This window comes from Tursiops truncatus, chromosome 2 (assembly GCF_011762595.2).
Source record: "Tursiops truncatus isolate mTurTru1 chromosome 2, mTurTru1.mat.Y, whole genome shotgun sequence".
Taxonomy (NCBI): domain Eukaryota; kingdom Metazoa; phylum Chordata; class Mammalia; order Artiodactyla; family Delphinidae; genus Tursiops; species Tursiops truncatus.
Genome location: NC_047035.1, coordinates 137,043,620 through 137,070,201, shown reverse-complemented (window position 1 = coordinate 137,070,201; position 26,582 = coordinate 137,043,620). Strand labels below are relative to the sequence as shown.

The following is a 26,582-nucleotide window of genomic DNA, read 5'->3' as shown; positions in this document are numbered from 1 at the left end:
GTCCCTCTTCCCAATCTTTGTTGCTTTCTTCCATCTCATAAGAGTGGGAGCTGGGCATCAAGAAGGGTGCTTCCTGACACCAGAGGTGGTCCCGGGAGCAGCAGGGGCTAGTGCAGGCCTGCTTGAAGTTAAAGCCTGGGAGGAGTTGCCCAGAACGTCTGGGGCAAGAGGAGTGACATTGTCTGGCATGAGGGCACCTTTTGGCACCTGGCCTGCAGTGGCCGGAATGTGACCCCTTCCCGGGACATCAGAATGCCCATGAGGGTTTAGTCCTTCCTTCCCCAGGAAGACTCCATGTAACCTTCCAGCACCTCCCCTGTCTGGTTGTAACCCTTGTTCCCTTTCCTGCTCTCCCTTTTGTCCCCTTTCCCAGCTCCTATCCTGCTCTGCCCTCTTTGTCTCATTTCCCTCAAGTTCCTGGACACAGACTGTCCCGGGGATTGACAGCTCCAGCTGTCCCCGTGACCTCCTGTTTCCTTCAGAGTGTCCATGTCACCTTTCAAGGTTGCCTTCTGCCTTTGGGATGGAGGATAGGGGTCGGGAAGTGATCGGGGTGAGAAGGGGTGTGACAGCCAGGCCAGGAGCGACTTCAAGGAGCTTTTCCCTGTGTGGCCAGTAGGTGGTGCTAGATGCCAGCCGAGGCCCTGCTGGAGCGCTGGAGCCAACCGCAGCCCTGGCTTACAGGAAGGGGCCCTGCCTGCCCAGCAGCCCTTCTGGATGCGGTGCCAGGCACCGCGGGCTGGAGGGCTGATTCGGGACACCGGAGGGGCTAGGAGAATGTAATTGGTCTCCCCTCTAGGAATCAGAAATGAGTTGAAAAGAACCTGCCTCACCTTTTCCTCCCCAGAGAGGTTAGAACAACTGGGATACAGGAACTTGCCTCCACACTTGCTCAAATATCACCCCCTCTAAGTGCGGGTAGGCTCTCTTTCCTCCGGGAGCTCAGAGCAAGCTTTACTTCACCCTACTGGGGCACTTCACACATGGCAAAACTGAGTTGTTTCCACGGCTCCCTTCTCCAGGAGACTATCAGCTCCTGGAAGCCATTTCTAACCACCGCTCTATCTTCAGCACCAATCCAGGGCCTGGCGCACAGCACGTACTCAGAATGTGGTGCATGACTGAGGGAGTGAGTCAGTGGCAGCATGGAGGCTATACTGCCCCTCCCCCTTGGAGGTCTTTAGAACATGGTAGTTCCTCTGCCTCGGGGTTTTAGCAATGATGGCCCAATGGAGAAACAGTGGGAAGGATGCTCTGATGGCCTTGAAGGCCATTGGAAGCCAACGCCTAGCTCCAGACTTCACACATTTGTTGAATATGCTTTATTTCCCTTCATCTGATGGACATCTCTCCAAGCAAAGAAGCCTCCTCGTATCTACAAAGAAACCTCCCCACATCCTCAAGAAGAGGAATGACAGGTAACCTGGGCACTGGGGCTCTGGGACTTTGGTCTTAGCTTCCCAGGTGCACAGACCTTGGAGAAATGCTGAACTTTGGGGGCTGGGCGATCAGAAAATGGAAAGAGAGGCCATCCTTGGGAGCTCTGCTGGACAGGAACTGGGCTGGTGGGTGCGTGTGCACATCAGCACCCAGAGGGAGGGGGATACTGTGTAGGCAGGGACATGAACAAGGATTGAAGTGATCCAGGTGGGCACTGGCTCCTCAGACAAAGTTCTTTTTCTCTGGCTGAGACTCCAAGTCAGCAGAATGTGCAATTTGATTGAAGACTTGGATAAAGTAAGCCAAACAGACTTGTAACTGACCTGAAGTGGGAAAGGGGTAGGTGATTTTCTGGACCTGGAAAGATCTGGACGGACAAGAACAGAAGGATGAATCAATGAGGTGTGAAATAACAAAGATAAAAGTCAAGTTCTAAAGACCAACTGGATGCGAGAGGCGAGGCTTCAGGGTTGCTCGCAAGAAGGCTTCGTTGCTTCTAATTGATCCGAGTCAGCCGTGGGATGGGAATGCAGCAGACATGAATTCGTGCTGGGAGAAGGTTCAGAGTGAAGTTCCAAGCTGTGGTCTGCTCTGGTCAAGCACTCTTGGTTGTTCTTTTCAGTTCTAGGGAACATTCTATGTGATCCATTTCATACCAGCTCACGTTGAAACCCTCACCTCTGTTCCTTCTCCCTTGGTCACTTTCCAATCTTCATTGCTGTGACCCAATGAAGAAGAGCCAGAGCTGTCTTTTAAAAGACACGATGCACTGAAACAGACACCAAGGGGAACAAGCAGGACAAAGAGACTCAAAACTCGAGAAAGCACTGAAGGAACCCGAGCTCTTCATCGTGGGGAGAACCAGGCCTGGCGGTGGTGGTGGTGGTGGTGGGCACAAAGCTGTGAATGAGCCAGTCTCCTTGGCTTGTGATGACCGCGGAGCAGATGTGACAACAGGAGGGGTTGAGTTCCCTGAAGGTTTGCCAACCCAGGATGGGGCTGAGTTTGAAGCCCCTGAATTTCCCTCTGGGCCACAGAGACTAAACAAGTCTCTCTCCATCCCTCTACACCCGGGGCTGCCTTGGGGCCACTTAGCCACAACCTGAAGCAGCTGTAAAGGTCAGTGGCCTCACAGCTCTGTCTCTCCCACTGGCCCTGTGGCGGCACCCAGCTCTTTGTTGAGGCTGGGATTGCTAATTGTGATGAATTCCCTTGGGTCTCAGGATGAGGACACGGGCCATCAACAGAGCTTATGTGCTCCTAGGTCCCAGAGGCGGGACAGCTCAGATACGAAGGTTTATGCTACTCCCCTCTTGCCCCCTTCCCAGCAAGAAGCTGGGGTTCAAATTCTAGCTCAGTGATCTGGGTCAAGGTGACCTTTCTGAGCCTCAGCATGGGCACTGGCTGGGTGGTGGCAGGTACCCTTGACATTAGCCATCCTTAGGCGCCACCCTCTCTACCTCCCAGACTGTAGTATAAGGCCCCTACCCAGAGTCTGTTGTGTCCTGGCCCAATAATATCTGCTTGCCTAGAGTCAGGGTGACCAACCTGCCTGGTTTGCCCTGGAAGGAGGGCTCCTGGGATGCAGGACTTTCAGTGCTAAGACCTGGGAAGTCCTGGGCAGAGCAGGACCAGTTGGTTCGCTTAGCTGGAGCCAGTGGTTCTCTGAAGGACAGCTTGGGGCCGACGTTGAGGACTGGTGCTCTGTCCCTGCACTCAGTGCTGCCTGAAATCCCCCCACAGCTCAGGGACCGAGGGCAACACCTCTCGTGCTATGGGTTTGCCCTCCCTTTCTCATTTGCCAGCCCTTCATTTTCCCCTGGAATGTCTAATGCATCTGGAAATGAACCTGCTTTTCCCCCTCTGGTCACCCCATGCTGGGAAACAGTGCCTTGGGGTGTCTAATACTGGGGGTAGGGGGAGGGGCGGGAGGAGTTACACGCTCAGGCCGACCTTGCAGGGGGACAGCAGCCTCCGCTTTCTGTAGCCCTGTAAACACTGGTGGCCCTGTGGCCTCTAGGTGCTGGGCTCTGCTTCTGGCAAACACCCCTTCTTTCAGGATGGGCAGAGTTGACGTTGGACTCAGTACCTGAATTTCCTTGGAGCCAGGAAATCATTGTGGTCGCTGGCTCTGTTCTCAGATATGCTGACTTCCTTTCAGGTTGTCCTGAGATCCTGTAGGAACATGAGGCCAGTCTCCCAATGCCCAAGAGACCCACATCTCTGAGGCCCTATCTGTAGAAGCACAGTCTCTAACCTCACACGGAGTTGGGAAGGGCACTCAGCCCCACCTGCCTTCAACTTAAAACTGTCAAAAGACCACACTGCCCAGTGTGCAAGTTTTGTCCCTGGGACCCCAAGAAAGATTCTGCTGAGGTAGAAGATGGGAGAAGGGAAAGAATAGGACACATTCTTTCCTGGTTTAATTTTCTAGTTTAGTTCAATGCATATTAGATCGACACAGGTTCTGTGCAAATGCAATAGGCCTGGTTTCAAGGCACCTATAGTTCCAGGAGGGAGGCAGAAACACGCATGGCTGCCTCGGAGCGGGGAAGGCTCTGATCGATGCTGTAACAGATGCTGAGCCGGCACTCTGAACATACAGGGCCAGAGGGGTTAGTAGGAGAACTTGGGGAGGCTTGTTAAGGATGTCCAAGGCTTTGAAATCGAGGCAGAATTTTGACAGGCCGAGGCCGCCGGGCCCTAGGAGCAAAAGGGCAGAGGTGAATGCAAGTGGGGACGGTGAGGCAGGAAGTGTGCGGGAGCTGGGCATGGGGACCAGGCAGTCTCGGGACCCGAAGGCAGAGAAGAGAGGAGGGCCAGATCCGGGAAAGCGCTGGGTGCTGGGCGATGGAGCCTGGAGTCCTGCAGGCGGTGGGGATCCACAAAAGGTTTTAAAGCAGGAGAGAGCTGGAGATCCAGCCATCTCTCGACAAAAGGTCAGCTGCCCTGCCACTTCCACCCCCTGCTGGCATTGCCTTTTTATTCTTTAATGAGGAGCTGGACCAGCCTTGCCCCCACCCCCCACCCCCAGGGAGGGTCTGGCCATGGGCTCTGCTCCACTCCCAGGTCGGGAGCATGACGAGGGCCCCGGGGCTGGAGTTGCCTGTTCTCTCCTTGCCTCTGACCCAGACAGAATCCACGGCTAGGGAGCCGTGGAGCAGGAAGTCCGACCTGGAGTGGGCAGGGCTCCTGAGCCCTCACCACCCTCCCTGACCGCCTCTGCTCCTGCTTTCTTCCTCCAGCTTCACCCCGCCTGCATCCCTTCCCTCTTCTAAATCCTCGGCCTTACCTTCCTTCCCCTTGTCCTGACAGCAGGGACCCTTCTCCCTGCTCCCATCCCTCTGTCCACTAGGTCCCACTGTCCCTAGCCACGTAGGAGGCAGGGCCTTGAGGTCAGACCGACTCAAGCTCGTGCCTGTCCTCACAGCGCGACTTCAGTCTCAACCTCTCCAAGCGGTTCTTCACCTGTGGAGGTCAGATCAGGAGAGCAAGCTCCCTGTGTGGCTGGAACTCCGCTGTCGCCTGCGCTGTGGGCATTGGTCACCGGCCCTCCCCGCCCCCACTTCTCCCTGTTCAGGCACGCTCTTGGCCCTTCAGGGCGCAGATCTCTCTGGCTGGGGAGCAGTGGGCAGCTCCAGGTGGTGTGGAACTCCTTACTGGGCTTCCTGGGATGCTGCTGGCCTTTTCAGTTGCCTCCCTGTCACTCTTACAGGATAACAAGGCCATAAATCAGGAGCTGTCAGTGTTCATTTCCGTCCTGGGGTGGACAGCATCCTCTCCTAGCGAGGCTCCAGGCCTGTCTGCAGAGGACCAGCCAGGGAGGACCACAGGCCAGGGCTTCGGGAGTCAGTTCAGGCCAGAGCCAGACCCGGGGTCCACAGAGCTGCATGAGGATGAGCCAGCATGTGCCATGACTCCCACATGTGTCCTCCTGTTGGGCCCACCCGTCTGGCCCACATCAGTCCTGGGTCAGAAACCACGAGCTACACACAGGTGGAGACTAGAACCTTCTCCCCAGAATGCCAGGCTGCTGGGATGAGACCCCTAGGCTTGCCAGGGACTGTCTCTGCCAGAAATGGAAGAGGGAGTGTCTTCTACCAGGAGCCTCGGGGAGAGAGAGCCCAACAAGGGAAGCTGCCCCTGCTGTGTCTCCTTCTAGGGGCTGGGAGGGGGCCGGAAGCAAGGCCAGCTCTGAGAGAGTCAGCGAAGATAAAGAGGGATAACACAGAACTTCAGGACTTGGCAGGAGTGCCCTGAACTTCAGCCAGGACCCAGCTGGCTGGCTATCCCAGCTGGGAGGAGTTTGTGAAATCCCCCAGTTTCAATCTGCCCATTTTACAGATAAGGAAAATGAGAGCGGGCAGTACCAGACTCGGTGACCAGCATCTTATTCCCAAAGCAGCTGCAAAGGATCTCAGTACACAGAACTGTGTACAGCGAACAGATGAATGAATGAATAAAAACAAAGGAAAGGACAGCTCTCCCCACCCAGAATTAACCTCTTCTTCATACCCCCTGCTGTTTGCTTCCCATCACAGGTGACAATCTGTTGTCCTCCTTGGCTGGCTGGCAGACCCTGAGGTGCATGAGAACAGAGACCAAGTCTGACTTTCCCACGATCTTGCCTGGCCTGCGGGTTGCTCTCCGTCAAGTCTCGGGATGGTCCAGGGTTCTTCTTTATCATTCTCACTGGATCCATCTGAGGTGAGGGATCCTGGGAGTGAGAGGATATTCCCATCCTGCCCCACTTCAGCCCAAGAGTCAGCTGGAGAGAAACAGGCGGCCTTTCTGCTCACTGGCCCCCAGCATGGAGTCAGCAACTTGGTTATCCTTAGGAAAGGTCAGCTGAATCAGCCCCCCCTACCCCTGCAAGAAACGTGCTTGGTATTTTTAGAAGCTTTTGTTACTGAGCTCAGCAGGAGGCACTCAGAGCCTTTGCCCAACCAACCCCAGCCCCTGCCCAGCCCCTGCCTCAGCCTCGCTATCTCACAGCTCAGGCTAGTGAAGGTAGCTGCCTCTGTGCAGAAGCGGATACAGTCATTCAGCTAGGGCTGGTGGGTAAATCCTGACCTCCTTTAAACTGTATAATATGTGCCTGCGATCCCATCCACGTCACTGCCCCAAATCTATCTTGTGACCTTGAGAAAGTCACGTTCCCACATTATTTCCACCTGTACGATGGAGAGGTCATCATATTTACCTGCAAATCCATTTTGCAGAGGAGGTGGGATAAATAGGAACCCTATAAGCACCAAAAATTGCTGTATTCTGCTGAACTCTGGGAGATGGTTGTAAGGCCAGGGTGTGGTGGTATTGGAGAAAGATGCTTAGAGAGATGATGTCATAAAAATCTGTCATAAAATGCTGTTGTGCTAAAAAGGTAGCTCTCTGGTTGAGAAGAGAGGTATGTGGTCCAGGAGGGGCCAGCTGTGTTTGGGACATGAGGTTCTGAGAGCTCTAGCCTAGAATCTGTTTTTTTTGTTGTTGTTTGTTTGCTTGTTTGAACGGCAAAATGGATGCCTTAAATAGAAGCCTTTGGCTCTGGTCCTAACTAGCTCTGTGGCCTTGGGGACATAACTTAGTCATCTCGGGCCTAATTTTTCTACCTATAAAATGACAGGGATGGAGGAGGAAGGGCTTGGACTAAATATGTGCTTCCGAAAGTGGTAGGTTTCCACAGAGGGTTTTGTGTCAAAACCCCAGGGGTCTCTGAGGGCCCAGGAGTAACACACATGACATGTACCTTCCAGGGCCACTCATTTTATTCCGTGGAGAGATTTTAAAACATTAGTTCACACCAAAACACACACAGACCTACTAGGCTGTAGAATGACACACTCGCTCAAATTTTGAAAGTAACATGTGAGACTTCAAAGCTTCATGCCTGCTGCAGCCCTTCCCCCAACTCCTCCTTTCCCTCCGCCACCCACGGTGAGGAGTTCATTTTCCTCTGGGCTTAGGGGTTCTTGTTGGAGAAACACCAGGCTGGTTGATCTAAGGTTTCCTTTTTTCAGATGTCAGCATTCTCTAATTATAATGTCTGCTTTATTATTATGGTTATTATTTGGGGTATATGTGCCGGAGGAGGTGGGGTTCATGATAAACCGACCCGACAGAAGATGACTGAATGTTTTCTTTCCTCTTCCCATAGTCCCAGGACTGGAAACTTCCAGTGAACTTAGAAGTTGAAGGGAAAGTGAACTGCCTTCCTCAGGCAGCAGGGATTGATGGGAGAAAAAAGTGGGAGTCCGGAAGGAGGGTTGCTATTTAAGATGTTCTATTCCACAATCTTCCTATCTGAGAGCTAACAGATTAAAAGCATGGCTTCTAACCCAGTCTGGCACAAGGCAATGAAGATTCCCCCCAGCACCCCGTATTAAGCAGCCTCATCTGCCCGGGCCCAGCAGCTGCCTTTACCACCCACCCACCCAGCCACGCCCCTCGGCCCCCGCCTTTCCTCCCCCCCGCACATATATGTGCGTGCCCAGCACAGTCTAAATGCTCGCCCACCCGCCACCCGGCTCCCCCACGCTCAGCCTGGCCCTCACAGATGCCCCCATGGGCTGGAGGCTCCCGCGCGTCCTCTCCCACCCACCCCTCTGTCCACCCCTCCTGGCCCCCTCTCTCCCTTGCTGCCCACAGCCTCCCCGCAGGCTTCACGCACACACTCATTCACCTCGTGGAAGATCAAAAATAAACACTCTCTGGAACCTGTTCAAAGGCTAATGTGCATCCTCTCTTAATTATTGATTTGTTTATTACAGACGCTCGGGTAGGACATTCAATGCGGCCTCTGTGTCAAAGGGTCCACCTCTAGAATTCCTACCCTTTGCCAGAAGAAAGCTGGGGCAGCGATCTCCTCCTGGGAAGGGGTTAGTTGGGCATTAGGTGAACCCACCCATGAGGCAGGTGGCAGACCGATCATCCCCCGCTCCCCCCGACAAAGGCCGCCTGAGCCCCCCAGCCCAGTGATAACAACTGGAGTCTTCCTTCCCTCTGTCTCTTCCCTTTTACTAGGGGAAGACAAGAAATAGGAGAGGGCTGTCAGGATGCAAAAGGGCAGTGTGTCCTAAGATGTCCCTCTCCCCTGCAGAGGGGCAGCCTCCCCTTTCCTCATCGCCTCACCAGGGGCCAGTCTAATGTAAGCGGTGGTTCGGTGCAGTGGGTGTGTTGTTAGGGTTTAAAACCGGGCTCATACCACATACCAGCTGAGTGACCTTGGACGAGGGATGTAACCTCTCCAGTTTGGTTTTCTCATCTGTAAATGGGGTTTGTGAGGATTCAATGAAACCGTGCCTATAAAGAGCATAGAAAAATGTTACATGTAGAAGCCAACGCGTTGCAGTTGCAGCCGTCACCATCTTCATGGTCAGCATCATTCTGCTCATCTTCATCCCTGGAACCCCAGGATCATAGGAGGTGGCCTGCTACGGTCCAGGGTGAAGCTCCCCTTTTAGTATGTGAGTGCAGCCTCTGGGTGGCCCCTGCTACATGTCAACACAGTGGGGCACGGAGCCTGGCAAAACCATTAACTCTGCAGGAAGAAGCTGGATCCTTCAGACCAGCGTGCTGGGGAAGGCTGTCCAGCCCTGGGCAAACGGAGGGCAGAGCTGTCACTGGGTGCAGAGGAAGCACAGCCTCAGGCACACTGGGAAAGGGTCACGGCCATTCAAACACAGTGTTGGGCTCCTGGGCTCTCTTTCTTGGAGTCCTGAGGATGGCTCTAGATCTTGACACCAGGAAGAGGGCATCCAAGGGGAAGACCAAGTGTCCCCGCCTTTAGAGGGTCATCTGGCTTCTACCCGTTGGATGAACTCATGGTGTCTCCCAGGTCTGCCTCCAGGCTGGGTCTCTGGGACCCCCTCCCCAACACCGCACCCTCACCCCATAGCTCTGGGGGTCCGATCCCAGCTCTGGTTAAGGCGCACCAGGGCTGGTTGCACCTTCCCCACACTGTCACCTTCGTTCCGTGTCCCACCCCCATCCCGGAACTCCCTGGGCTGGGCTTTTGTTTCCTCGGTTCCCAGGCAGTGCAGCTGGTGCTGTGGGCTGGGGAGGGGGTGGAGGATGTGGCAGAAAGCCCGTGGGAGGGAGCTGTCTCTTAGTTTCAAAGGCGAGCCTGGCTCCTCAGGCCCCACCCCCCATCATAACGCTTCCCCCAAATTCCCACACTGGTGTCTCAGCAAATAAGACTAATTTTTTTTTTTTTTTTGGTTTTCCACTTGCTCTTGATACCTATTTAAGTGTGTGTGTGTGTGCTATTCCCAGTCATCATCAGCACCAGAGGAAATTGGAGCCAATTTGCTGATTTTTTGCTTTGAGTCCCCGGTATGCTGGCAATCTCTTCCTCTCTGGTCCTGAGGACTTTGAGGGGTCACCTCTTCAGCCCTCTGAGCTGCTGGAGATCTGTGAAGCTTATTTAAAGAAATAGAAGCCAGGGTGGCTTCTAGCCAACAGGCAGGGCAGAATTTGTAAGTACCCTAGATATGGGGTCTGAACCACCTGGTAAAGGTTGGACACCCCCCGCCCCGAAGGGAGAATAGAAAGAAAAAGAAAGGAAAGGATAGCTACTATATGCCAACCCCTGGGTTAGGTGCTTCACGTACATTTTATGATTGCATTCCTGAAACTACATCACAGGGGAAATATCTGTGAACAATACCCAAGAGTACATTTCTTTTAGGTGAGGAGGATGAGGCTCAGCAAGGCGACATAATATGCCCAGGTCTCCAGCTAGCAGGTGCTGGAGCTGAGGTCTGAATCAGATTTGCCTGGGGCCGACACCCAGGCTTTAGCTGTGCCTTTGAAGAGGGAATGTAACGTGTGGTGTGGATGGAAGCTGTTGCCTTGTGTTTCCCTCTCTCTGAGATCATCTGGTTGATAATTGCAGGCGGGTCAGGTAGGAAATGCTGATGGAGTGTGCAAAGGTCCTGGGGTCCTCTGCCTGGTTAGCAGGAACCTGTGTCTGTCATCTGTGCAGTGTTCAATGTTCATGAGGTGTTTTCATGTGTAACATTTTATTTGATCCTTGGGATCCTTGGGCCGCCAAGTTGTGGAGGAGGAAGTGGAGGATCAGAGAAGTTAAGTAACATGCCCAAGGTGACACAGCCCAATAGGCTTTTGATACTAAATGAGCAAATTAGTGCAGAGCTGGGTCTGAAAGACAACGTTCTGTGAGTCTGAGCCAGGCCAGGGGAGGGTGTGACATGGGCTGCTTTGGTGAGAAGCAGGTGGAGAAAAGGGCACCATGGGAGGTGTTGAAGGCATAGCAGCAGCCTGGGTGCTGAACAGGAGTTGGCTGGATTGATTAAGAAGGACAATGGGATATAGTGGGACCCTGGAGCTGGGGAGAAGGGCTTAGCTTTCTGTAGGATGGAAGCCACAGTAATGGGGCTGCTGGCCCTGGGTGAGGGGGGCCTAGTGAGGGCCCAGGAAGTCTGGAATTGCCCTAGAAGCCGCTATTGCCAACTTTCTCCTGACTTTGGAGCTGAGAACAGGAGCTACTCATCTTTCTGTTCCTGGAAGCCCCTTGCTATTTGCCCAACCAGGGACAAGTCTGTAGCTGCAAGTGTAACTCTGGGGTGTGGAGGAGGTGGTGAGCTCAGAGCACCCACTTCTGTCCCAAACTTCTCTTGGGGATATACATGGTGTTTGGGGCAGCAAAAGTGTACATTAAATCACCCCCAAAATGTGTGGTGTCTACTCCTGAGCTGGCATTGAGGTAGGTCCTGGCTCTCTCTTGGTGCTTACAGCTCTGGGGAAACAGACACCGAACCTTCATTTACAATGTGGTGAGTGGTTCAAAAGTGCAGGGCGTTGTTTAATAAATATGTACAGAGCATCTTTTATGTTTTCAGTGTCATTTCAGGGGCTGGCAAATCAGTAAATAAAACAGGCGAGGTTCTTGTCTTCAATGAACTTACATTGTAAAAGCTGATAACAGGAAGAACATTCCCTTGGGAATCAGAAAGGCACCCAGATGTCTTTGCCTCCCACCTTGTCAATTTCAGTTCACCCCTCTCCAAGTGAAGGTCATGGCCCCTGGCTACCCTCTGGTCAATAAATAGGTAAATGGCTGGGTATTGTGCAGAGTGGGGTGTGATGTAAGTTACTGTGGAGAGCTTATCCGGGAAGGCACGTGAGGGCTGTGTCTATGATGAAGATTGGGCGTGAGGGTGCATCCTGGGGTTGCGGGAGTGCGGTCCTCCCTGCCAGTGATGCTGCCTGAAGCCTCTTCCGAGCACCTTTGTGGTGCTCGCTTCTCTGGCTCCCTAGATGCCTGCTGATTACTGATTTTATTCCTGAATCCCTCTGACTGCTCTGGGCCCTGCTCTCTGCAGGATGTGCAGCGGCCCTGCCCTGGGAACTCCCATGTGCCAGGACGGGTGCCACACTGAATTCCCAGCCCAGCCCAACTGCTCCCAGCTAATGGCGACTCAGCAGGGGTTACCCCACTAAGGGCAGGCCAAAGCCAGCACCATGCCCTCCCACCTCGCCCCACTCCTGAAGGAGCAACAGGCTGGCAAGGGAACCAGGGAGGGCCGAAGGGTTCTTTCTCAATGGAGACATACCCCAGCTTGGACCAGCGCCTTCTTCTGCAGGGACCTGGGACTTGGACCCTCGCCGTTCATGGCTCTGGCATCTAGGCATCTGGCTGAGAGCATCCATGGGCAAAGGCTGAGCTCCTCAGCCCAGCACGAGCATCTTTTATGGTTTCAGTGTCGTTTCAGGGGCTGGCAAATCAGTAAATAAAACAGGCAAGGTTTTTGTCTTCAATGAACTTACATTGTAAAACTTGTATGCAGGAACTTGCCAGGGGGCACTGCTCTGCACACATGCAGGACGAGCTTTATGGGGGCAGTGTTTTTGGCTGTGAGTAGACAACCAGTGCTGGGGCTTCCTGGCTGGGGCAGCAAAACGATCTGGGAACCTCAAAAATGGAAAAATGAAGTTAACACTCACCAAGTACTTACGGTGTGTCAGGCACTGCTCAAAGTGCTTTACTGCATGATCTTACAATAACCTTGTGAGTTAGATGCTGTTAAACCCCTATTTTGCAGATGGGGAAACCAAGGCACAAAGACTTAAGTGCCTTGCCCAGGCTCAAACGCTAGTGGGTGGTAAATTCAGTTCATGACACCCTATTTAGTCCCATTAGAGCTACTGACTCTCTTGTCCCCAAGGTCAGAGCGCCAATAGCCTGCATGATTTGGAGCCATACTCTAAAGGGGCTATTGACAAACCTGAATGCATCAGGAATGACCAGAGTGGGGAAGGACCAGAAAGCTGTGCTTTTGAGGTACAGGGCAGGAACTGAGGATATTTTGCTCGGAGAAGAGGTGGATGTGGGCAGCCTCCTGATTGGCTTGCAGAAAAGTGACAAGATTTTCCCCTGGGCTTCTAGGTGCCAGCACTAGTACCAAGGGTGGAAGCTTCAGGGAGCCTGGCTTCATTCTTTCAAACTGAAGGCTATCAAGGAATAAAGCTATTTGAGGACAGAATGGGAGGCCTTGGGTGGTATGAGCTTCCTGTACCTGAAGGTGTTCAAGAGGGAACAGGCTGGATACTTGGGGATGTTGTTGAGGGGATTTCTACATCCAGTGGTGTTGCAGGTTGTTGGCGGGAGTCATTTCCAGCCCAGAGACTCTATGAATCTATCATTCTGGGTGAGTAGAATAAATGGAGAATCACCTGGATAGCATCACTGGTCCCCTAAATGTCTCCAGACACTCCAACCAGGGCAGGAGAGGAGAAGCTAGGTATCCTTCAGGGAATCTTTTTTAATGGACCGGAATAAGCAGTAAGGGGCTCTGACCCCTGGCAGGTAGTTCCAATCCCTGGCAGGTGTGTGCCTAAAATCTTGGGACTTAAATCTGGGTCCTGAGCTGGGACCTCCTGTGGTTGGATTTTCTTGCTTCCTTGGACCACCTTGGTGCTTGACTGTCTCCCTTCATGGGTGGGCTTACATTCTCCATATACAGTTGAAATTCCCTCCTTGGCTCCGGGCCTTCTGGATACCATTACATCTTCTCAGCCTCCAAATGTGCCTTTTCCCCTTGCATCTTGAGTGAAGGCCACCCAGAAAACAGGACTTTCTTTGACCCAAGTCCAAGCCTGCCAGCCCAGATACTCTTTGCAACAGCAAATTCTTCAGGGTTCAGTTTTCCCTTTGACTTCTCCTGTGCTCCCCCCTCCCCACCCAGTCACCACCCAGAACTGCAGTTCCCCTCCCAGCTCAGAGTTATGGTGGTGGGTCCTATTTCTGTTCAAATTAGAAAGTTCTGCAGCATGGTTCTTGGATTTAGGCTGACATCTTAGGAGTAGGGCATGGCGGGTAAATCTGAAATGTCTGGGGTCCGGCCTGCATCCCAATAACGTGGCCACTGACTCGGAGGTGTGGGTTCATTGGAAAAGGGGAGGTAGCTGGGTTAGAAAGGTAGACGTGTGAGCAGCAGGCCAGCAGGGGTGGCACTGGGAGGTGATGGTTCCCCGGGCAGCATCTCGTTTGTTATGCCTCCTGAGTCTCCACTCCCTTCTGCCTTTTCGAGGTGGCAGAAGATTTGGCTTTGGGGTTATCTTATAAACAAATAGTCAAGGAGAAATCTCAGGTGCTCACGCAGCTGGTATATGCCCTTTGGAATAAGATGTGTTCAGTTTCTCTAGATGTCAGGAAGCTTGGATCACTGTGCTCTGGAAGGCAGCCCCCATTCTGGCCTGACTGGTGGGCGACCACATCCAAATCTTAGTAATGTTCCTATCTTCTCCATACGTCTGGTATCAGATGGCGACTGCTCAGCTGTAAAAGGTTTCTAAAGCTTTACTTACTGTTCAAAGAACTCTGCCCATTCCTGCTTCTTATTGATCAGCATGGGATCCACTGGGAAGTTTCCTCCTTTCTAAGATGCTAGCTGTAAGAGATGGGAGGGATTATCCCCTGATTGGCAGGGTGCTGAGCTGGGTCACGATCTCTCTAGGACCCAGTGACGGCTAGAGATTGGGAATCATGGTGATGTGACAGCCATTCTTCCTTGTCAACCAGGACATTCTTGCCAAGCAGACAAGACACCTCAAATGTTCCGTACCTCTACTGACCAAGAGGAGGGCGTCTATGACACTTTCTCCTGCCCCCTCATCCAGGTCTGGCTGTTCTCAGAGGTTAAGAATTAATGAAGCATCAGGATAGTTCCCTTGTGCTTGAAGTGAAACTGCACAGGTCTGTTTTTTGACAAGGTCCTTGCATCTGAAACACCCACTTTTTATCACCCTGAATAATATCCTGAGAATCTACATCCCTGAAACCTCTTTTTTGTCTCAACAATCCCTCCCACCCAGGTCCATGTAGAATCAGAGACTATTCAAGCTGGAAGGGACTATGGGAGTGATCTCAGTACTTCTCAAACTGTAGTGTGCTTATGAATCACCTGGGGAGCTTGTGAAAATGGATATTCTGGTTTAGTAGGTCTGAGGTGGGGCCTCGGATGCTGCATTTCTAACAAGCTTCTAGGTGATGTGGATGCTGCTGGTCAGAGGGTCAGGCTTTGGGCAGCGTGGACCAACCTAGTCATTTTACAGACGTGAAAGCTAAGGCCCAGAGGCTTAAGTGATTTGCCCGTGGTCCCAAACAGAACTCTGCTCTCGCCACTCCCGGCCCATCATCTGCTTTAAAAAAGGCCTTTCTCCTTGTAAGTTGCCACTTCCTGCTCAGGCTCAGAGCTCTAGCATAAACGTAACATAACGTTCCATCTTAATTCCCATCTTACTGTCAGGATGAAAGACTTCTTGTCCCATCAGGGCCTCTTGCTTCACAGCTGCATTTGTACCATCTCCAAAGGGGTTTTACAAGTTTTTAAATTTGTTCTGATTTATAGACGCCTCCACTTCTCTCCTGGAAGTGTTAAAAATCATTTCTTTCTCAAAAAAAGTGTGTTGGGCACCTTGAAGACACAACCATCTTAGTTCCAGGCTGGAGAACTGATGCTGGGCTAAATCCTCATGGTGTATTGGAGTCTTTACTTGGGCACACACCTGCCAGGGGTTGTAACTACCTGCCAGGGGTCAGAGCCCCTTACTGCTCACTCCTGTCCGTTAAAAAAGATTCATCCTGCTTATTGGAGTCTCCCCTGACATGGTCTGAGAAAGGTTCTCTGTGTTTCTCTGCTAACACCTGCCACCTCCTGAAAAAGGCCAAGTGACAGCTTTGACTACACCTCAGTTTCCCTGATTCTCAAACATATTCCAGAGCCAACCACGGATTGGCACTTATGGTGGACTAAGGCTATCAGAGATGGCCTTGGGCCAGTAGGAACTGGTTTGAGAGTCTAAGGAGGTCTCCACTCTCTGTCCCCTCCTGCTGGTGGGAGGGCAAAATGCCAGTCTGGCAACAAGGTCACACTGGCAACAGGGGGTAAAAGACTCACTGAGGCCAAGGGAAGGTGGAATGTAAGGGAGAATCGGGAAAACTGCCTTTTATAGACACGTTCTTTTCTTCCTTCCTTCCTCCCTCCCTCCCTCCCTTCCTTCCTTCCTTCTTTTCTTTTTTTTTTTTTTTTTTTGCTTCCAAGTTTACTCACAGTGACAGTGCCACTCGCAGGCGCCCAGCCAGTCTGTGATTGAGCCCGGGGCGGGCCGGTGGCCCCCCGCATACCCCTTCCCCCATCTTGCCCGCAAGTTGCATGACCTGCATCGGAATCCACAGGGGGGCGGGGGAGAATCCTTTCAAATGCTGGATGCAGTTGAATTCAGTGTGTTCGCTTCCTCGCCTGCCCTCCTCCAAGTCGGCGAGGAGAGCTGTGCTTTCTTCTGCGTGTGAATGCCGTAGTGTGTCTGCCTTCTCGGACTTCCCTAACCCTTTCTTTTCCTTTCCGGCAGCGAATGCTTCCGTGTTCTCAGCAAACATCTAACATTTGGCATTCTGACGTTTTATTAAAAAGAAATATCTCTACCAAGGCAAAAAGCGGGGACTCTCTCCTCCTCTCTCGACGGAAACTGAGCTCGCGTAGAAGGCTGCACCTGCTTTGCGCCCCTACCAGGAAGGGGTGCTTGTGTGGGAGGGAAGGAGGGAGGTCCTGCGCCCCCGAATCCGGAGAAAGCAGCCCGCCCGCCCCCTCGCCCGGCAGCCAGCTCAGCGCACCCGAGAGAGCCGAGCCCGAGAAGCCGGCCTCTGACGGTACTGGCCTGATGCTTGCCAAAAATTGCCCCTTGCATCTCAATTTCCCCGGCGGTTTCTCTCGCACGCGCAGCTCTCCTGGGGCCACCTCGGATCTGCAGCGCAGCCCTTTCGGCGCTAGTTCCTTCCTTCCTCGCTCCCTGTCTGCCCAAGGACGCAAAACCCACCGCCAAGAGGGCGCAAGGGGCGCGGGGGCACCAACCCAGCGGTGCCCCGCAGTCCCTTCCCAGCCGATCCTAGCTCCCGGACTCTCGATTACGGGAATGAGTGTCATTTAGACCGAGGACCGGGCGTCCGCGGCCCCGGTCCCCGGCTCTGGGTGCCTCTCTGGGGGTCCTGTGTGCCCCCGCACCCCTGATCGCCGTCTTCAAGCCAGTGCCCCCCACCCAGGCTCGGGAACGCTCCCCGATCACCTCGGCCGCGTTCATTTCACTTCCTCTCGCGGTCCGGATTGCAGCAAAACCGGGCAGCGCGAGGGCCAAAAAGTGGAAAGGAGAGCGCCTTTCCGCGTCGCGCCGCCAGCTCTCCAAGTCCCCCTCCCCAGTCCAGACCCTCGCAATCCCAACTGCAACTTTTTCCCTTCCGTCTTGCTTTCCTCTTGGCTGCGGCGAGCGGGCGCCGGGCCGCTAGGCTTGGAGCTGGCGGGCGGGCGGGCGGCCGCGTGGCTGCGGGTGGCTGTGCGGGCGAGAGCCGCGAGCCGGCGAGTGGGTGGGTAGGTGGGTGGGTGGGGAAGGAGGAGGGGAGAGGGCGGGCGGGGAGAGAGAGAGGGGTGTGGGGAGGAGTGGGAGAGGGAGGGAGGGGGGAGATTCCGCTCTCTTGCCGCTCCCAGCCGGGGCGGGTGGCGGGGGGAGGAGGCCGCGAGGAGGGAGGGGAGGAGGGTGGGGGAGAGAGGGAGGGAACCGAGGAAGACGCTCGGATAACCCGTGCGTTTCGTAAGGCTCGGAGCACTTGTACATTTCTGCAGGCGCGCAGCGAGCCATTTGCGGCGGCTGCTGCAGCTCCGACCGCATCTTCCTCCTCCTCCGGGCGCCGGGTGTGTGGATGTGTGAGTGTGTGTGAGTGTGTGTATTTTGCAGGTGTGTCCGTTTTAATTCTGCCCAGTAGGTGGGACTTGGTGACTTTAGCACCATATTTTCCTTTTCCTTGTATTTTTTTTTTTCCTTTTTCTTTTTTTGCCTCCCCACCGTCTGTTGCAACCCTGCAAAGTCTCGGAGTCGGAGAGCGCGGCTCGCTTCCCGAGCCCCCGGACCCGGCGAGCCGGCGAGCGCAGAGCCGGCCACCATGCCAGGCAGACCGCGCCACTAGGCGCTCCCCGCGGCTCCCACCCAGCGGCGGCGGCGGCGGCGGCCGCGATGGTTTCAGACGCTGAAGGATTTTGCATCTGATCGCACGGCGTTTCAAAGGCAGAGGCCCCCCTCCCCCTTCCCCCCTCCCTCGCCGTCTTTGTTTCCTTCCCCCCCAGCTCTCCCCACTCCCCCCACCCCACCCCCCTCTCCTCTCCTCCTCCTCTTTTTTAGAAGCAGCGATCGGAGATGGATGTCTCTCTTTGCCCAGCCAAGTGTAGTTTCTGGCGGATTTTCTTGCTGGGAAGCGTCTGGCTGGACTATGTGGGTTCCGTGCTGGCTTGCCCTGCAAATTGTGTCTGCAGCAAGACTGAGATCAATTGCCGGCGGCCGGACGATGGGAATCTCTTCCCCCTCCTGGAAGGGCAGGATTCAGGGAACAGCAATGGGAATGCCAGCATCAACATCACGGACATCTCAAGGAATATCACTTCCATGTAAGTCAGGCGGCCGCTCCCCAGCCCGCCTCTCCCCTCGCTCCGCGTCTCCCTCTCGCCCGCCCGCCGACCCGCAGGGCGCGCGTCAGGCTCGCTGGCCCTCCGCCCGCCCCAGCTCTACGCTGCCCGCTGCCCGCCGCCCGCCGCCCGCCGCCCGCCGCCCGCCGAGCGCGCGTCAGGCTCGCTCTGGCTCGGGAGATGCTCTCGGGCTGCGTATTCCAGGTGACTCCGGCCTTGGCGAGGCGTGATCTGGTGATGCGTGTGTGTGCCTCTCCCGCGAGAGGACCCCAGCCGGCCGGGGCACGCGGGGCCCGGCTCCCGCCCCCGCCCCCAGGCGCTGCGGCTCGTTTCGAGGGTGCGAATCGGGTTCTTTGCCCCCCACTAAATAGCAACAGTTTGGCCACGCTCAAGTGGAATAAAGTAGACGAGGTTCAATTCCCCGGCAGCGGCGCCGGCAGCGACAGCGGTGGCGGCGGCAGCGCTTAACCGGGAGGGAAGGTGACAGGGACTGCTCGCGATCCAGCCCAGAGGTTTAACTGTTTCCTTTTGGAAACAGCAAAACACGCTGTCAAGTAAACAAGTTGGGAGTTGGCTGCTCGCAGGGGGACTTTGGACATGTCGAGGCCGTCATGGACGCCTACCTCTTCCCTTTCCTTCTCGCCCGCCCTCTCCAACCCCATTTTGGGCATTTCCGAGACACCCCCCACCCCCCCGCCCTTTCCCACCCTCATCTGCATCTGGGCGCCTACAGATCCTGTTCCTGTTTGAGCTTTGATAACTGTTCCAGTAATTCCGAGTCAGGATGATGAAGGGAGGAGGGAAGGCTTGCGTGTTTTGGGGATGGGGCTTCTTAAACGATCGTGCAGATCCCTTTATTTGGAAAATTGAACTCTGACTAGCATTTGCTTGGTTCTGTCCTGTCTGAGTGAGACCTGTGGTGGCCTGCTCTTCCCCCTACCCATGCCCCCCCGCCGTTATTTTTCTTCGGCAGGGATGTGGGTTAGAAGCATGGGCGGAGAGAGCCTGTCCAGATTATCTTCCACTGACCTCAGCCAGGTGACCCCCATCCCATCCTGCCATCCAGAGAAGGGTGTGGATGGCACTGGGAGTGTTCAGGGGGTAGCTCTCACCTGTCTCCCCTCAAGGTCCCCACCCCTTGGAGACCCCTGAAGTGGGTGGGATGCTGAAAAGGGTTGGCACTGAAGTCCTGGCTGGGGTCTGAGGCAGGCATTTGGGCAGACTCCAGAGGGGCTGGATTCTGCCGTGGGTGCTGCCCTCCCAGGCATCAGCTCTCCCTTCACCTCGGCCCCAGTGCGATGGGGCTGTAAAGCCTGGAGGGACTGCAGTCCTGCTCTCTCCGAAGCCCACCACCCTCTTGGCTTCATGGAGACTCTGCTCGTGTTCTTGCAGCTAACAGTTTGAGGGAAGTGTGCAGCCCAGGAGGTGTCCCTGACTCCTGGCCCAGGAGACAAGCTTGACCCATATCTTGGCTTGACCGTTCACCCCCTCACCACCTTCAGCCCGGCTGGCCTGGGGTGACAAGATAAATAGCCAAGGGTGGGGTGGAGGGGAGGGCAGGAGAAACAGGATGGACCCAATGCAGCTTCTCCCACCTGCAGGCCACAGCATTCCAGCACCCCCAAGGATGCAGCCAGGAGGGCGGGAGTGAGATTGTCAGGGAACCTCTGCCTTGGACGTGCACTGAGGGGTGGGGGTAGGGGTGTGTGTGGGATGGGAGGGGGGAGCCTAGCAGTGGGTCCAGGAGCTCAGGAGCTGGACCTAGGGATTTTCAGGGGATCGGGTGGGCCAGGGGTTGGAGGGACGGTGCCCCAGGTGCCCAGTGCGGGCCTCTGGGAGCTGGTGAGCCTCAGCCAGCTTGTTCTCTGTTCCAAGGGTGTGTGTCCCTGTAGGAAGCTGGTGGGAGGTGGGGAGGGTCACAATCACGTAGGCTCTTCATGGCCATGCAGAGGTGTCCCCCCTCTGAAAAGAAAGCTAGGGGAAGCAGTCTGATAAAGAAGAGTTGGGTTGAGCTTTCCAGGCAAAGGGCCCAAGGTGGGGCTGCTGGGAAGGTAATGATGGGAGGGGATGGGGTGGCTTCTTGTCCCCTTTGCCACTGAAGGACCCCAGAGGGGCAGCTGGGGCAGGTAATCTGGGAGTAGATTGGGAGTCCCTCTGTGTGTGTCTCCATCCTTGTTTCAGGACTCAGACACTTTGCCAGGAAGTCAGGACTCCTTTCCTTGAATCCACCCCAACACCTAAGAGCCAGGGAACTGGATTCCCACCAGAGCTGTGCCGGGTGGCAGGTGGGGGAGGGTCAGAGGTCATGGGTGGGATGGCCCTTCCTCATCCCATCTTCTCCCCAGTGCCCTGTTATATCTATGGCTGGTATTGATGGAACTAGGGAAGGGCCTAGCCTTCTGGCCTGGAGGCAGAGCAGAGAAGGAGGGGAGTCCTGCTTGCCCTGGGAAGCAGGTGTCACCATCCCTGTCTTACCTCATGATGGAGGCTCAGGCTACAAAGTAACTTTCCTGGGGGCACATAGCCCCAGCAGTGAGCCAGGCTTAGGCCTTTGTCTGTTGGACCCCAAAACCCAGGTCCCCCACTCTGCAGGTCTACCTATGGACGCGGGCTGGAAGGAGGGGCTTGAGGACAGAGAGGAGCCCTCCAGGTAGGGAGGGGGGGCTTCCTTTAGTGGGACCTGGAGGTGGGGCTTCAGTCCAAGCCCGGGCTTTGCTGAAAAGGAATGTGTTCTTTAGATCTGATGCTATCAGAGATTTGGAGATCAAGGGGTCCCCCAGCCTTCCATCAACCTGAAGCTCTTGATGCTGGTGTATTTCTGGGGGTGCAGCTTGGGCAGACTCTGGGGGCCGAGGAAGAGGCTGGGGCAGAAGCTGGAGTTCCAGCGGGCCTAGCTAAGGGAACCTGGGGTGACCGCCACCCAGCCACCCTCCTGTTCTCGGGGCTGTGGACTCCTGAGGTCTCTCCCTCAGGTGCTGAACTGATCACCCCTGAGTTTTCAGAGGGACCAGAGGTTCCCTGTGGTCCTTCCTCTCAGGGGTGGCATGTGCGGTGGCTCCCGTGTCCCCATCGGAGGGCGCCTCTGATGGGGTAGGTGGCTGCCCCATCAGTATCAGGAGGAAATCCGCTGCAAGGCCTCAGTGCAGAAGTGTGGGTCTCACCTCCGCCCTCCCAAAGTGCCCTCCCTTTTGGCTTCTTTCTGTTCAAGAGGCCGATCCCTCTGCCGTTGGAGCTCTTGACACACAGTAACCTTACCTAGAAGGGTCCATGTGCGGCCGCACCCAGCCAGGCTCTGACGTCACAAAGGCAGAAGGGTGGTGGCTGGGAGGGGGGGCCCTCTGGCGTCTCTAGGCCAGGCCTGCCTGGGGTTGGGTTGGAGTAGCACATCCTTGGACTGCTAGAAAGAAAATCCAGGGGGAGAAGATGGCATCGCTGGGCTGGGTGTTCCTGGGCTTGTGAAGACAGTGGGCTCTTGGCTGGGACCCTGAGCTGCCACCTGGGTCTCCACATGAGCTACCACAGGGTCCCTGGTGTTTACAGCACTCTGGTCCCTTGATTTCCCCTGTCTTCCCTGCAGGCCCTCCCCTGGCTGGGTGAGGGATCATTTGGGGTTTTGGCTGCTGTACTGACTTCCTGATTCTTGGCCTTTCTAAGGGTCAAGGGGAGAGCCAGCCTTGACAATTACCAGTGAGAGCTGGGCTGCAGTCAGGGGTGTGAACCAGGCCCCAAGAACATCATAGGGTTCAATCAGGAGCCCCCCACATTGGGGCTAGGCCTGAGGGAGGGAGGTAGAGTTGTGAGGGGCCTTTGAGGTGAGATTTAGAAGGGGAAGTGGTTATAGCCCTGGGGAAAGAGGTACTTCCAGGATAAAAGCTGGGGACCCTGGACTGAAGAGGCCCTGAGATTTTGTATGGAGGCCAGGCTGTTGGTGGGTGGAATCCAGGCCTTCCCTGGAGGACCCTCCCTGGAGCCAGAATCCTCAGCCCAGGTCAGTCTTCCGAGGCACAGCCCGAAGCCCAGGGCATCAGCTCTGCAGCTCCAGGGGACCTGAGCACATGATGGGTTTGGGTAAAACCAGCCCAGCCCGGCCCTAGCTCTGAGAGTTCTTGGCCTGGCTACCGAGGGCTGAGCATGCAGCCTGGGAGTCAGCCCAGCATCCTGCAAGAGGCTGACCACTCTCCTGCGGAGCGGAAGTGGAAAGAATGGCTGTGAAGAGGGACAGGCCTGACATCCGCTCTCCTGGGCAGCTCTCCATCCTTGCCTTACCTGTCCCTGGTGGCTGACTCCTTCTCTCTGACTGTAGGGGTGGACAAAGGCCTCCCTTGGGCTGGCCTTTGCCAGTATTGTGGCATCTCTGCTGCTGCCTGGGCTGGGGTCCCCATGTAGAGGGCTGCGTTCAGTGGACTGTACTGGGATCACAGACACCATCTCCAGCCTCCCTTTGGGGCCTCCAGTTGGCCATTGGCAGGGTAGGATTAGAGAAAGGGATGAGACACATGAGTCCCACACCTGGATTTACCCTTTATCTTCTGTGAGCCACGGTAGAAGACTGTAGTCTTTCTGAGCCTGGAAATTCAACTGTGAATTGAGGCCATGGAGCAGTGTCCTTTCCAGCTCAGACATATGCCATCCCGGGGCCCAGGGAACATCCCTAAGGAGGTTCTGCTAGGCCACTTCTGAGGGCAGCATCCCTGGGCTTGGTGCTGGCCCTTGTGATGCCACCCAGAGGAAGACAGCAGGTGCTCCCTCGCTGCCCATTTCCCCTTCCACCTCTAGAGTACTCTGGGCCACCCAGTTTGGAGTCCACTGTCCAAACCAAGTGCCACCCCTAGCAAGAATGCGCCGAGGCCTGCAGCCTCCCGTTAGAGGCTGGACACCCAGCTTCGTGGCCCGCCCCCATGCCCCCCGTGTACCGTGAGCTCAAGGCAGGGAGATGTCCTTCTGCAGAGTTTCAGCTCATTGCCAGAGCAGGGGCCTCTGCTGGGTGTGAGAAGAAAACATTAGAGCTTCTATTTCAAGTTATTCTTGTTGAGAAGAGGGAATATTTAATGTTTAATATATGAATCGAAGAAGTATAAGCATATAATTTAATAACTAGGAGTGTTTGGGGGTTACGAGATGAATTTTTATTGCTAAAGCATGCATAATCAAAAAAGCTTGGTGCCCAACGTTGTCGTGGCTGGAAGGGCCTGGGCTTGAGAGGGAGCCGGGTTGACAGTAGGAGGGGTGGTCCTGAAGCCCCTGGCTCTCCTTCTTGGCTCTGTTCCCAGGAGGGGTTGATGAATTGGGAGTAGGGGCAGGGGCATGTGAGGAGGGAGCAGGCTGGGTGGCAGAGGGGATCAGGATTCCTAAGCACCCCTAGTCCCAGGGCCAGGCCAGTTCTCAAAAGATGGTCCCTAGTAGCCCTCTGGGTCCTGCCCTTTGTCCCTTGTAGCACATCCTTCACCTCCATGAATCCCTCCCCCCCCCAATTCATTTCTTCCTGCTCTCCAGTTTACAGTTATTGTGTGTATTATTTTTTTAATTAATTGATTAATTAATTTTTGGCTGTGTTGGATTTTCATTGCTGTGCGCAGGCTTTCTCTAGTTGCAGCGAGTGGGGGCTACTCTTTGTTGCGGTGCACGGGCTTCTCATTGCGGTGGCTTCTCTTTGTTGCGGAGCACGGGCTCTAGGCACACGGGCTCAGTAGTTGTGGCTCGCAGGCTCTAGAGCGCAGGCTCAGTAGTTGTGTCACACGGGCTTAGTTGCTCCGCGGCATGTGGGATCTTCCCGGACCAGGGCTCGAACCTGTGACCCCTGCATTGGCAGGCGGATTCTTAACCACTGCACCACCAGGGAAGTCCCTGTTGTGTTTATTTTTTGCCACAGCTCCTTGAAGTACCTAAGCAGGGATTATTAGCCCCATTGTCCTGATTAACAAAACAAACAAAATAAAGAACAGAAATTGAATCCCAGTGGTTGAGTGTCTCACAAAAGGAAAGATCCAGAAGGGTCTTGAGGCTCCTCCTCTGATGCTCCCTTCGTGGCCACTCTGGTGTCCTGGACTCCATTCTCTCCCTGGCAGTAACCCTGTAGCTGGATACCCTCTGGCTGTTGGGAATGGAGAAGCAGACTATCTTCATCCAGAAAGTTCCTTCTCTCCCAAGGGGCAGCGCTATGGGAGCGGCCCATCCATGAGGGCCTTGTGGAGGGCAGCTGAGTGGCCTGGTGGTTGGGTCTAAGCGTGGCCTGAGTGGAGGCTGGACTCGGTCCCCCAGATCTATCGATGAGCAACTGAGCCCTCAGCTCAAGTCGTCTGTCATCCCCTGAGCCTTGCTGGCCTCCACTTTGGGAAACCTAAATACTCCTGGGGGCTGGGCATGCTGGCAGGTCCTCTTTGATGGACTGGATGTCAGACCATCAGGAATGAAGACTCCAGATTCTCAGTGCCCAGTGGAACTCCCATGAGGATCCTCAGATTTCTGCCTACTACCTCCGAGGGCAGGGCTCCTCGGAATTCAGAGTTGGAAGGGACCCCTGCAGTCAGCTCCTCCCTCACCTTACCTGCGAGGGTCCCAGGAGAGGCGCAGAGAGAGGCGGGGACTTAGGGGTCCTCGGGCTGCTGGAGGACGTCCCTGCCCAGATGGCAGCACCGCCTTCTCCTACTCAGCTCTGGCACCCTTTCTGGGCACTCTGTCAAAGCCAGAGCCTCGCCCACGACTGTGTCTCCCTCTGGGGCAGTGATTCCAAATCTGGGGTCCCCAGAGGCAGCAACTATGCAAGGCTGGCAGCCCCAGGGCTCTTCGCAGCCTGCATCCCATGCCAATTAAAACTGCTCTTGGCGAGGGCTCTGCTGAGCTCTATTTACACACAGGGCTTAGGGATCTGTGGGTGCAGCCAGTTTGGAGCCTGTCCTTTCTAACTTCACTTCTGCCCCTGTTCCCCCATCTGGCTTGTCCCATCGTAAGTATCCCCCGTCTGGGTGGTGGAAGATTCAGGATTCTGTCCCCAGACAGAATCATCCAGCAGGGAGAGAAACCTGTCCCCAGCAGCTCCTCCAGACCTGGCCTTTTCCTAGCTTTGGACAAACCCCTTCCCTCCTCTGGGCCTCAGTTGCCTTCTCTGTGAGATGAGGATAATAATAACAACTACCTTTTAGCAGCACTCTGAGGGTCAGTGGCCTGTGTCATGCCGGGTAAAGAGAAAGCTGTCGATACATGATAACTCATGGCAGCTAGCGCTTACTGAGCACTTACTATGTTCCAGACACTGTTCCAAGCAATTTGGAGGTAATATAACCCATTACGGCCTCACACCAACCCTAGGAGATAAGTACTATTATTTGTCCCATTTTACAGATGGGGAAAATGAGTCCAGAGATGGAATGTGACTTGCTTCATTTCATGAAGCCAATCAGAGGAGTCTGACATTTAATGTTAAGCTCCATTGCCTATACTCTTTTGCTATATTCTTATACATGTGGATATATACTGCTATACATACACATTCACGAATCTATGACCATCAAGATAAATTAATAATAAAATAAGAGGGTAGACATGAAGGTCTAGGAGGATCCCTTATTTTATAACATTCCAGTTCCCTAGCTAAGAATTCCCCTGGCTGGGGTTGGAGAGGAAGGCAGATGAGACAGTGGTGGGTCTGGTGTTGGCCAAGCAGCCCTGGCCAGCACTGTGAAAGCCAGGTGCTAATGATGGGGAGGCTTGGGGAGGCCTCCCATGAGGCTCGTCCCAACCAAGCCCTCTCCCCAGGCCTCGTTGACCACCATAGCATCCTGGTTTCTGAGGTCAGGTCAGCTCCCCCAGGAGACCAGGTGCCAGCTGAGGCTGACGAGTATTCAGGAAGCTGGTGGCTGGGCCCCAGCCAGCTCCACTCTGGGCTGAGACACGGTCAGCAGGACTGTGTCCCCAATTGCCCATGGCCAGAGAGAGCCTGGATGGGAGAATAGAGGGCAGGTTGGCTTCTCCCAGCTCGAGTTTTGGAGTTCCAAGGCTGCCACTGGATGTAGAGCAGAAGGGGGATGTCTGATGTGTCCACCTAGAGCTGGAAGCGGCTATTTAGAGCCTCTTTCCTGGAGGGTGAATTCTAGTTCTTCCTGGCTCTTCTCTTCCCTCCTCCTCAAATGAGCAGCCTTTACTCCTCTCTACCCTTCCTCTTTGCTCCATCTCTCTTCC

The 26,582-nt window shown here is 54.9% G+C and overlaps 1 protein-coding gene across 7 annotated transcripts in view; it reads left to right on the top strand.

The window, feature by feature from the left end:
- Window positions 1-17,507: 17,507 nt before the first annotated feature.
- NTRK3 (neurotrophic receptor tyrosine kinase 3) overlaps window positions 17,508-26,582 on the top strand; it is a 388,119-nt gene continuing 379,044 nt past the window's right edge. For all 7 annotated transcript variants that reach the window (XM_073801379.1, XM_073801378.1, XM_073801380.1 and 4 more), the window contains exon 1: window positions 17,508-18,389. In XM_073801379.1, coding sequence (XP_073657480.1) covers window positions 18,142-18,389 — 248 coding nt within the window. In that variant the 5' untranslated portion in view covers window positions 17,508-18,141. The remainder of the gene's footprint in view (window positions 18,390-26,582) is intronic.